The sequence below is a fragment of the Ammospiza nelsoni genome, chromosome 3 (genome assembly GCF_027579445.1).
Source record: "Ammospiza nelsoni isolate bAmmNel1 chromosome 3, bAmmNel1.pri, whole genome shotgun sequence".
Lineage (NCBI taxonomy): Eukaryota > Metazoa > Chordata > Aves > Passeriformes > Passerellidae > Ammospiza > Ammospiza nelsoni.
The window spans coordinates 92263201-92275949 of NC_080635.1; the positions used below are offsets into that span (position 1 = coordinate 92263201).

At 42.1% G+C, this 12749-nt stretch overlaps 1 protein-coding gene across 2 annotated transcripts in view; it reads left to right on the forward strand.

Moving 5' to 3' along the window:
- Positions 1-2221: 2221 nt before the first annotated feature.
- The window catches only part of UBE3D (ubiquitin protein ligase E3D), a 76398-nt gene continuing 65870 nt past the window's right edge, over positions 2222-12749 (forward strand). Inside the window, exons 1-4 of one of the 2 annotated variants that reach the window (XM_059467797.1) lie at positions 2222-2283; positions 2610-2812; positions 4869-4959; positions 9207-9438. In XM_059467797.1, the coding sequence (XP_059323780.1) occupies positions 2222-2283; positions 2610-2812; positions 4869-4959; positions 9207-9438 (588 nt within the window). Of the gene's footprint in view, positions 2284-2609; positions 2813-3015; positions 3077-4868; positions 4960-9206; positions 9439-12749 lie in introns of those variants that run through there. The other variant, XM_059467796.1, reaches the window with a different exon arrangement.

Sequence of the window (12749 nt, forward strand, 5' to 3'; positions counted from 1 at the left end):
GAAACTGTCTATTGCCTGCTGTATTTTTTCCCAACAAAATCTAACCCTACTCCGTTTTCTTCTTTGGGACTCTCCTACTTGGTTTTGATAACTCCAAGGACTAAGGATTATTTCACTATAATCCTCTATTTGATCATACATTGCTATAAAAGTAACCTGTGCAAATTTGCCTATTTATTTGAAGCTTTGCAGATTATGTTTTCAAATAACTCTCTGCAACCACAGAGGGTCTTGTGACTTCTTAAAAAATAACCACTTCTAATATTGCAGAAAGACTCATTTTTTCAAGTGGAAGTTTCTTTCTATGGTGTTCTTGAATACTGAGCATCAACTTCTTACGTACTGTGAGGGTGGCATCCTGGATGAAGTGTGCAGTGGTGACAGTGTTCATAGGGTAAGGGAAAGTCACACAGGTGTGTCAGGGTGCACTTACAGTCCAGATAAAAGACCTCATGAGAGGCAGTAGAAAACCTCACCCTTGAGCAGCAGCTGCCTGAGTTTGCTACGAGTTCAATGTGACAGCATTCAAGAGCTGGTGCACATGGATCAGGAGGAATTCAGAAAGACTTGTAAAGCTGCAAGAAAGGGTGGAAAGGGTTTTTTTTCACCAGGCAGGGGGTCAGTAGTGGTGCCACAGGACACAGTCCCTAGTACTGGGGAGCCTTCCAGCAGTCTCAGCAGAGGCCTCTGCACAAACTGAACTTTGTGGTCATGATGGGGTGACCCCAGCCAGCTGCCAGCTCAGGGGTAGAACCAGAAGAGCAAAAGCATGAAAAGCTGTGGGTTAAGACAATGATGTTTTAGAGGATGAGGGAAAGAGGAACAAAAAATCCCCCCAAACATACAGACAATCACTCACCACCTCTGACAACAAGACTGCTGATGTTCAGTCAGTATCTGAGCAATGGTCACTTTGGAAAGACTGTACCCTGAGTTTTTATGGGCATAGTCTTTAGTTTTTATACATCACTGTGCCACGAGTGATGTAATGTGCCTTGGAACATCACTTTGGTCGATTCAAGTCAGCTGTACAACCTCTTCCCCACCTCCAGCCTATTTGCTGGGTGGTGTGGAGTGAGACCCTGAGGAGGCCTTAACAGTGTGCAGACACCATTCAGCAGCAGCTAAAACAGTTTACGATCAACTCTGTTTGGCTACGAACGCGGAGCACACACCCCCAGGCACAGCCCACAGCTCCTGTGGGGAGGTCTCCGCTAGAACAGACCCAGGCTCCTCCCGGCCGTGGTGTGGCACGAAAGCAGGAGGTGACAGCCCGGTGTTGACACAGAAGAGATTGGGCCTAAGAAAGCCCCATGAGACCGGCCGGTTGTGCAGACCTGGACCTTGGGGCTCGGGACCCGAAGGGACTCATGCCTGGGCTCCCAGGCCCGACTGTACGGCCGGCAGCGGCCAAGACGGGGGCGCAGCAGACCCCGGGACACTCTCCCGCCATTGCCACCGTCGGGACCGAGCTGCTGGATCCTGCGCTTGGATCGCAGCCACGCCATGCAGTGCTACGGGCTTGGGGAGGAGTGACCTGGGAGCTGTTCGGCGGAGAAGGATCGGGGGAGATGGCTGACGCCGTAGGAACGAGCGGTGCCCAGGTGGCAAAGAGTGCCAGTGGCACCTTGGCCTGTATCAGGAACAGTGTGGACAGCACGACCAGGGCAGTGGTGGTCCCTCTGTGCTTTGCAATGGTGAGGCCGCACGTCAAGTGCTGTGATCAGTTTCTGGACCCCTCAGTTTAAAAAGAATATTGATGTGCTGAGGGTGTCCAGAGAAGGGAAACAGGGTTCTAGAAAACTTGTCTTAGCCTCAGCCTCAGGAACGGCTGAGGAGTTGGAGTTGTTTAGTCTCGAGGAGGGTCGGGGGGACCTCACTGCTCTCTACAGCTGCCTGAAAGGTTTTGGGGGTCGGTCTCTTCTGCCTTGCCTACTGTTGACAGGACTAGCGGGAATGCCCCTAAAGTGATAGAGGAGACGTTCAGATTAGACATTAGAAAAATCTTTTCCACCGCGAGGGCTGTCAAGGGCTGGAATGGATTTTCCAGCGCCGTGGTGGGGTCACCATCCCTGGAAGTGTTCAGGAGGCACCCGAATGCAGCGCTGGGTGATGTGGTTTAGGGGGGCTCGGCGATCCCACGCAGGCGGCGCTGTGACGGGCGGGCTGCGGTAGCGCGCCTGCGCCGGCGGGAGAGCGGCCGCTTCCTGCGCGAGCCGGCATGGCGGCAGCGTTCCTCATGGAGATCAGGCGGGCGACACAGAGCGCGCTGCTGGTTGTCCGGTAGTGCGGGGCGCTGCCGCCCGCCGCCGCTCGGGCCGTGCGGGGCAGCCGAGGGGCGCGGCGGGTCTGGCTTTCGGCGTCCTTAGCCTTCAGCGCGGGGACCGGCTTGCCTGCGGGCGCCTCCCCCTGCTTGTTCGGCTCGGCACTACTGTGCAAATAAATTTTTCCTGAGAACGGTGCATTGTTTCTCTCGGCTGCTCCTCGTTCACCACGTGGATCTCGGGGCGCGACTTGGGCTGCGGGGGAGCTGCGGGCTGGCCTGTGTAAAGCAGCAGCGCACCCCGACAGCTCCTTCCCGAGGCATACCCGTTGCTTTTCCTCCGCAGCGCGGCGGCGGAGATCCCCAGCGCGCCGGTGGAGGTGTCGGTGTGCGCGGATTCCCTGGAAGTGAGGAGCGGCGGGAGCTGCGATGCGGCGGCGCTGCCGGCAGGGGTCAGCCTGGCGCCGTCCTCGTGCCGCGGGCTCCGGCGCCTGCGCGGGGACGGGCTGCACCTGCGCGTGCGCCTGCGCGGCCCGCCGCCCGCCGCCGGTGAGGGCGGGCAGGGGCAGGGGCGGGGGCAGGGCCGGGACGGGGCGGGGGCAGGGCCGGGACGGGGCGGGGGCAGGGCCGGGACGGGGCGGGGGCAGGGCCGGGACGGGGCGGGCGATGCGAAACGGAGGGAGGGCGACCTGGGACATGGGAGGTTTAACTGAGAGAGGCTGGGAAGTGTGGATTCTGTAGGGCAAACACCTTCTGGAATTGTCAGCTTTAGAAATTGAAAGTGCAGAAATGACGCAATGAAAGGGAACCGCGGTGTGTTTGGGATCTGCTCACAGTTCTCCCCTCCTGTGCTTCCCCATAGTACTTCAAAGTGATTTTCTTTCTCTCCTATTCCGCATTTGGTAGCGGAAAATCGTAGAATCATAAAATGCTAAGGGGTTGGAACGGCATTTAAAAATCATCTAGTCGTAAGTCCCCGCTGCCATTGGCAGGGATACATTCCACTAGATCAGACTGCTCAAGGACTTTCCCAAGCAGGCTTTGAACACTGCCAGGGTTGGGGCATCCTCAGCCTCCCTGGGCAGCATGTGCCAGTGTCTCATCACTCTCACTGTAAAGAATTTCTTCCTAATATCTAACCTAAATTCTCTTTCTTTAAATTTGTACCCATTCCTCCCCATCCTGTCGGTAATGGAGTAATCTGATTCATCCAGGAAACCACTATGCTTGTCCATCGTTAACCACTTAATCATAAAGGGTTTGTGTTGGGACTCATTATTCTCACAGCTGGGGTTTCAGAGGTTAATGTCACAGGTAACATCTGCAAAGTTACCTTTACTTCCATGATGCTAATTCAGGTCTAGGATGTGTTTGCAATAAATAGAAGGCATGGTAGTACAGCTGTTGCTTTCTTTCATCCTGGCATCCAAGCTCAATATGTTTAGATTCATTTCATACGATGTGACACAGAAACATATATTAAATAACACAAAATTGCCATTCTGAGCTTTTAAAGTAGAAAAGGATGATAAAATACGTAATATACAGTAATGCAGCACCAGAAACACATTGGAATACTCTGTGAGTATGCTGAGATGGCATCTGTACATTTATCTGTAATGCCTGTGCTTTGACAACTCAGTTATACTAAAATCACTTAATGTGTCCTATTAACGCATGTTAATGTGTTAATGTTTCAAAAGACCAACGATGCACTTTTAAAAATCAATCTTGGAAAGTCATGATAGTGAAAAATAAATATGTGAACGAGGTGGTAATCAACATGTATATTGGATAGTCTTAGTTACCCTTTGATGTTTTATATTATTATGCAAAATAGTTGAAATTCTGGAACATTTTAAAGTACTTCTCTCTTTGATTGTATCCTAAATTTCAAGTACTGAATGTCAGTGCTGAGAGTAAACTTTGATTCTTAATTTTGAGAAAGTGGCTGATGCAAAGCATATTCATACCTAGAGCTGGGCTTAAAGTTTTACTTTTCTTCCACTTAATGTTGCCAGATAATTTAGGGAGACTTTTATAACTTCTTTTTTTTACTTTGGAGAAGTTGTTTGAGCTGCCTTTTGTGAGATTCTTTTTGCTTTCCTGGCCTGCAGAGGCCGTTGCTCACTATCTTTTCCTGGAGTGGCTCCACAGTGGTTGGTTTCTTACCTGCCTGCAAATGTAAAACTAGTGTCTGACCCTGCTCCCCATCCTGACTATTTGTGTAACATATCCCCTCATATTGCAGATACACTGATTGTCAGAAATATCCTTACAAAAGAGTGGCATTGAATTTTGATTTTTATAATCTCTGCAATTATATCAATATTTCAGTTTCCCTTCTAAAGAAGATTTGCACCTTGAAAATAATTATTCACATATACAGTTCCTACTTAGTAATATGGGGCATGAGGTGGAGATGACAAGTTTTTCCTAAATCTACATACTTGCTTTTAAAAAACTTAGGGTTGTGTTTAAAATGTCAGCCTTTGTCTGTTAGATTTATCCTTTTTTGTTTGAGGTATTTGGCAAGATTTTTTTGTACGAGTGACTGAAAATTTTACATTATTTTGAAGATTAATATATTTCCTTCCATCTATAGATGTGGTTTTTACTTTGAGGGAAAGCCTGAAACCCAACAAGAATTACATCTTTTACTGTCAGTCCTGTGGTGACATCGTAGTGAGCGACCGGTGAGTACTGCAGTGTCTTGTATTTATAGCAATAAATGCCACTGTGATTGGTATTCATGTTATTTTGTGTACTTTGAGACAGCTAAAAGTTATTTATTTTGAAACTGGTAGACAAGAACACATTTGAAGCACTGCAGATGACAAAAAGCAAAATTACCTGAAGCAGTTTTTAGCTGTTTATTCATTTGCTCCTTGATTTTTTTCTTTCTCTGTATTTCAGGTATCCTTTTCAGTTCTTTTCAGTCTCTTATGCATTTCCTTCAGTCATCATGCTGTAATTATAAAGTGGTTGCTCAGAATGGGGATATTGACCACAGCTTCCTATTATCTTTTAAGCAAAGCCTGCTTCCACATAGTTCAGGGATGCTAAATTTGGGAAACAGGAGCTGTGTCTTAGCTCTGTGACTCATCCTTATCTCTGTTCCTTAAAAAGTCTGCAGAGTGAATGAGAATTTTAATAAAAAGGTGCTGCATTGTCTAGCTCTTCTGATGAACAATTTTGAGGGCTTCAGCTGAATATATGAGAATTGTTAGAGGTGTATTTACAGCCTTTTATGATCTGTGTGGCTCCTAATACTCAAAACAGTAATACAAATATGTCCCATTCTCTAAATTGGTTACTTTCTTGTCATAGGTATAGATTTATGGCTAGCTGAATGTAACTGAATGATGATTTCTTAACTTTCTCTTCTGAAATGTCTCGTCAGAAAGTCTAGTAATAACTCTTATTTGGATACATTTGTAAAGTAGTGAAACTTCTAATTTGTATTCAGTAACATTTGCTTTCAAAACATGTTGCCCGTTTATATTTGCATCTCTGAGTGGGAATTTTCCTGAATTTCAGCACATCAAATTCATATCCATGTAGTTTAAGTCTTTTGGTTCTGCATCCTGTAATGTGACACAAGCAGAATTTTTGAGAAAGGAAGAAGAATGCATGTTCATGCCTTCTTACTTGGCGTTTCTCCTTAGAGGAAGCCTCTGAATCCCTTGAATGTTGCTACTAAAAAACCTAAGACACGAGTAGGAAAGTGGAGCTGCCAGTGTATCCAACACATTCTGTTCCAGCATTTCCAAAAGGAAGAGAGTAGCATAGTCAGAACTTCTAGCTGCAGAATTCATGTGTTCCTCTCTCCAGGAAGAATTAAGTGTGACAGTGGCCACAAAGGTGGAAGGATTGAAGGGAAATTGCAGAACTGTGTGAAAGAGAGCATATTAAAGTCTGAATTACTAGGCAGGGGTCTGTAATAAGAAACACGTGACATCTAGAAAATCATACCTTTAAGAAGAAATAAATGGGGTAGTGTAGATAAGGCTGTGGAGAAGACATAAGATTGTTCCAATATCTAGAAAGTTGCTGCAAAGAGGGTGGCGGTAATCTTCAGTTGAAGCACGAGGAATCTAGGTTAAAATGAAAGGAAAAAAAACAAACCAACAAACCACCCCAAACCTATTCTAAAGCTTTTTTTTTTTTTTGCTGTTAGAGACTGCATAGGAAGTCTTCCTTTTAAAGGTTAAATTAAGAAATGTACTAGGAATGGGTTAAATGTAAGTAATCCTTTCTTGGTGCACAAAAATTTACTCTGTGTATTTTCTGAAAACCTCTGCCTCAGTCTGTTTCCTTCCATAAATCTGATAGCTCTTCAGAGGGTTATGCTCTTTCATTCTTTTCCATTGCCCTCACATTACACACATTAGAGAAAATTATTAGATTTTTTTTCTTCCATCATGCAAGAGCCGCAAAGATTTAGGGATACTTTCTTTTTTCTTTCTCTCCTTCTAGTTGGGCTAAGTGTACCTCATATATAAAATAAGTCTTTAAGATTTTATTTCTGTCATGAAGAAATTCTAAAGGCTTGTGGTGTGTGGATGCCAGGTGCCCACCAAAGCTGCTCTATCCCTTCCCTCATCAGCTGGACAGGAGAGACTGAATGTAACAAATAATAATTGGTACTGCACAAATATTCCATGGAAAAACTCATGGCAGGGGGAATCTAATTTCACTTTTCCTACATAAATAGTGTTAAGCCTGACAGTTAACTGACAAGTTGGGCTGTCCCAAGATTTTTTAGTAGGTAAATAATGGAAACTGCAGTTGAAGAAATACAGTTGTTTTTCTTTTTCTCTGATAAAACTGAACAGTTATTATATGTTTAAAAGTCTAAAGTCCATTTTACTTCCAGTTTTCACTATTTTCAGTAGACAGAATGGTATTACTGGGTATTAGTTAATAATGGCATTTGGGTTTACTTTTCTTCATCCAGTCTTACAGGGGTCTCTATGGTCAAATACTTACCTTAGACTGGAAGATCATCTAAGAGTTATTTATGGCAGGGCTCTTATAGACTGGTTCTCAACTTCAAACTTTTTAAAAATAAGTTAATTAACTACTTTTCTCGTTGGAATCTGGGAACTGTCTACAGCAGGAGATTCAGCCTGGCTAGATTAGACACTTTCAGGAGAAAGCTACTCCTAAAGGTACCAATCTAAGAATTGTTTGTTACTCTCTGACTGTGAATGCAGCCTAGGTGGGTATTTTCAAGTACAAACTCAGGTGTTATTAGGAGCAAGTTTGGAGAGATAAGTCACCCTGTTTTCTAGGATTTATCATGTTTGTTAGTAGCCTCAAGTTGTTTTGTTTGTTTTTTTTTAGGAAGGCTCTGTTTTTATGAGTTTTACATTTTTCCAGTTCTGGTAACCCAGGATATGGCTTCCCACCCATGAGTGGCAAAAGCCTAAAATACAATGCAAATGGTTTATTTTCTGTGTAGCTCAGAGTTAGGAGGAGTTTGTTTAGGAAATTCCTACTGGTTGGAAAAACTGCTTTTGTTGGAAAAGAAGTGAAAATCTTTATGCTGTAGACTGTGAGAGTAAAGAAACATTGATTTAATGAAAGAGGAGAGCATGAGCCTGCAGCTTAAGGTAATGTCTTTTTTTTTCCCCTGTAAGAACATCACTGAGCTTTTTGTTACTTTTGTATAAAAAGCAATACAAAGACTTTTTTTTGCAGTGTGAGTCCAGGCACCGGAACTAATTGTAAAGGCTGATGAAGAATCAATTAGACCAACATCAGAACTAAACTGTCACTTTGGCAGGACTGAGTAGTCTCTCAAACAATATATAAGACCACAGAAAATGAAGACAAACATGGGCAGTGCTGAGAGGTGATCTTACTTAGTTTTGGTAAAGCTGCATCAGAGGATCAGTTATTCCAACTTTCATCTGCAGGTGGAGCAAGCAGAGTTTAAAATTTGTTGTGTATCTAGATAAAAAGGATTTTTTAAAATAAAACATTTTTCTTTCACCCACAGAACAATTTAAAAGGGCCAAGAAGCTACATTGGGAAGAAATGACATCTTCAGAAAATGTTAGTCTGGGAACTGCAGGAAAGGGAGGATGTCTAACTTTTGGCTTAGCAGCTGTGTTTTTATTTGAAAATTAGCACCATAAGCAAAGTTGTATTTGCAAGTTTTAAGTAAGGAGTAGAATCAAGAAACTCTGGTGAAGATTTTGAGCGACAGCTTAAGAAATAGGGTAACCATTCAAGGAGAGCAGAAAATGCAAATCCAATACAACTGATAATGAAATCAAAGTATTTTTCCAGAGACAGTATCCTTGGTCCTTACAGCTACCCAGTAGAAAGGGATTTGCCTTTTTTGTATATGACTTCTGAAAGTCAGATCTGACTATCTGAATCTAAATTAAGATTGAATTATCCTTTGTTTGTTGTTTGGTTTGTTTGGGTTTTTTTATTGAAGATGCACTGTGGTATTTTTTTCAGGTTTTAGCTTTTTCAAGTCTGGTATATGAGACAATATGCTGAATCTTGCTGTGACATGAGCCTTTTTCTATTGGTTTTATAGCAACATTTGATGCAAGGGAACTGTACAAGAAGTAATAATAAATCTAGTTGCAAATGCTCATTGTCATATTTTTCATGACTGGGTAGAACTGTTTTATTTTTGCATGTGATTCATTTCAAGAGAGGACTGTGTCAAATTCTGCCTTTAAATCATTGAAGATTCACCCTTGGGAAATGCTTCATCACAGATTTGGCAGGAAAATCAGCCTTTGCTTTCTCAGAATTCACCCAGAGAAAGTGCCTTTGTCTGGAAGGAGAGCCAAGCACTTCCTTTTGAGAAAATGCCATACTTCCCCCACTGTTTGTAGGAAGCCTAAACTCTCTTTAAGTGTCTTAGAAGTGAAATATAATATAACTGAAATATTTGTCTTCTCTTCCCTCTAAGGAAATTTCTCAGAGTTCTTCCTCTACCAAGTGAAAACTGGAGTGATTTAGTTGAAGATTGGTGTTGTCACCCTGACCCCTTTGCCAAAAGAACTTTGCACCCTCAACATGGTGACTGTTTTCTTGGAGACACTTTTCTTCTGTTGGATTCAAGAAATGAATCACATGTGCCTGAATCTCCCGTGTGCTGCTCAGATGCTGCACACTGTGTTTCACAGAGTGACTCCAACTTGGTAATGTGTTTTCTTCAAATAGTTCTTAGGTGAAGTTATTTGGACTTTTTCATTGTAAAGTACTTTTTTAAACTAGTTTATTTAATTTGTATGTATTACAGAACTGTTCTGAAGGTCATAGGGAGTTGTTGACATTCAACTCTACAGAAGCCAGAAAATGTTCCAGGCTATGTTTTACATTTTCTAAAGCTCACACCACAGTCTTGATACTGACCTCAGTATGCAAGTAGAACGTAGTACTAGTAACAGAAGCTACTTAATTATGTAGTTCTAAACCCAAATATTTTCCCCCAAAATTATCATCAGAATTCAGTAAATTAATAACTGTCATGGGTTAGGTGTTTGTTAAAGGGTAGTGGAGCAAAGAATGAGGTGGAAATTGAATTGGAATTGTTTTGTTTTTTTCTTACACTGTGAGTTGAGGCATAATCCTGACTATGATTAAAGAGAAGTGGTATTTTTTTTCTCTCTTTTTTTTTTAGTTTTAGAAAGAGTTGGAAATATCAGAATGTGTGCTTTGCATTTAGATGTGGCTGACTTAGGTTCTTAAAGGACAGTAAGGAAATTGAGTTTGTTTGCTCTGTCTAGTGAAAGGAACCTGCCATCCTATATTATAGCTCTTCATGTTGATGTTTCTGAGGTGTTCCAGGGTAAGATAGATTCATCAACCAAGTCTGTAGGAAGAAGGCTGTCATTTGGCTTAGAAACATCAAAATTTGATGTTGCCCATCACCATTTGTTGGTGTTTATGTTTCAGTGGTGGGATTAAACCCATGAAGAAAGACAGTTCAGTGCTTTACTTTTGGACATCTAGCACCTGTATGAAAGTTCAAGCAATGATCTTTTTTCTTCTGCCAGAAGAATGTCCAGAAACTCAGGTTCACCAAAACCTACATTTCCATAAAGCCTTTTCTGTTAATCTACTGCTTTTCTGCATTTGTCCTGACAAAGGTTGGGCCTACACATGCTGTATTTTCTCACAATTTGAAGTATTAAACTGTCTACACTGCTGCCTTGGCTATTTGTGTCTGTAAAAATTGATGGCTTATTCTGTAGAGATTTCCAGCATGAAACATTTAATCTCTTAAGAACCAGACTCCCTGATTTCTGCCTGCTGCTTATAGTGATATGTATTATCCCCAGAAAGAGTCACCAGGATTCTTGCAGTTCAGTGGCTGCTGTTGGGGTGCTCCAAGCAACCCCTCTACATGGGGAGCAGTTCTGTCCTGTGGTCCTATCTGCAAGGCTTGCAGCTTGCTCCCTTTGGTTTCTTGTTCCATTGTTCTTTGAAGAACAGAATATGCAGAGAGGAAAATAAGGACTGATATGCTGGAAAGGTATCAGCATGGCAGATGCAGATTCATTTGGCTCAACTCTGTGACAATGGAGTTATTTCTTCTAAGTTTCCTTAAGAAGGAGGTGGAGTAGATGATACCAAATTTCCAAGAGGACAACGCTTTCTGCCAGTGCTTGCCAAAATGAATTCTCACATTTCAGTAGTCTTAAAAGAAATCTTAGAACACCAGGAATAAATATGGGAAGAGGCAGTGCTCATGGAGTTCATATTGCATGCTTCTTGATCAAAGAGAATGTTTGTGAGTAAAGGATTGATTTGGAAGCAGAAACATAATAAAAGGATGTGGAACAAAGATTTTATTGAGATGTTGGTTGAACCAGGATAACAGCAGAACTTTTGAGTGAGGGAGGAGGCTGTTTTATGTCAGGGGCATACAGTAGCGGTTTAGTGTGATGAATTTTCATGTTTGCTTCCTTATACTTGCATCGAAGTTGAGAATTTGTTCCTTGTTTGTATCCAATCCCTTTTTCTACATCTTTCACACTTGCAATGAATTCTCATTTCTGTGTTTGCTTATTTCCAGCATCACTCAGTTGCCAAGCAAATGAGCACAACTGTTAGATCCAGCAGAAGCTAGACTAATAAGGAAAAAAACCCTCATACTGGAGCAGAAAATTCTTCCATATGAGTAATAGAAAGTTACAGGCAAGACAGATTGCTATTGGCATAAATGTTCTCATTTTAGAGAATATTGTTGCAGTCTGCTCCAGTATGAAAGTTCCTTTTTAATTGCATTGCAGTTCTTTGGAAAGTGTTTGCCTATGACCAAAATAGTAGCAGGAATGTACCAGAGATGCTTAAACAATCTTTTCCAGACTCCAGTGGGACCAAGACAGCATCCATCCATTGCAAACATATTTTTCACATCTATTAGTCTTCCAGTGTAACATAGTTCTTAAATGTCACATGGTTTTGCAGCATCTTAATAGTATCTCTGGGGGAAAATATCTTTCCTGACACCATATCAGGGATCCTTAGGAATAGGAACAGAAAATATTAGGCTTGTGATCCACCTGCATCTGCAGATTGCCAGCAGCTGCAAGTTGTCAAACAGATAAATTGTTTTAATTAGTTGAGCTAAAACTATCCCTTTTTCCATTGAAGCATGATACACGGAGTTAGTGATGTTTTTAGGCACAGTTCTCAGTCAGCACCTGTAACTACAGTCAGAAAAAAAATACTCAAATTGTAGCTTTCAAGGAAGTAGTGTGTATTCTGTGCTTGTACTGTGCAGTATTTGTACCAGTCTGAAACACTGGCTTACACAAAACCATGTCTGTTTGTCCTTGCTTTTCACACTGAGCAAATGATTTCACTGCATATGTTTGAGAGGACTAGCAAGGTAGGAATTGGGAAAGGGAATAACTGCATATATATGAGTCAGATTCTTTTCCTGATCTCCATAACAAGGAGACTGCACTTCCAACATAGTCAGCTCTCAGGTTGTTAGTTTGATTCTCTGTTTTTGACCATCATTAAGGTTATATATATGTGTACTGCTTTCAGATCAGAGCTCTAGTTGCTACACCCAGGTTAATAAGCCCACACAGAACCAGTTCTGAAGTTTAGACTTTGGATTAAAATAAGAATTGTGCTTGCTGGTTTGATGTATTGAATTTCAATATTAACACTGTAATTAGTAGGAGTCTAATAGGGTAGATTTCATCTGGAGATGAGATCTTCTCCACAGGGCAGTAATAGATGCATAAAGCTAAGGCAAATATTCAGTGATGTTCTGGAGAGTGTAGAGACTCCTAGATATTTTTATCCACATTTTTTGTTTTTATTAGACCCTTGATGACATTGCTTGCTCTGAATTTTGAAGACCTTTTGAACTTGTTTATACTTTTAATATGAAAAATGCTTTCCTATAGTGAGTACTAAACTGTATTATGCATCGTGTGACAAATGCCTTCCTGTTTTTTTGATACAAACAGGGTTGGAATTTCATAGC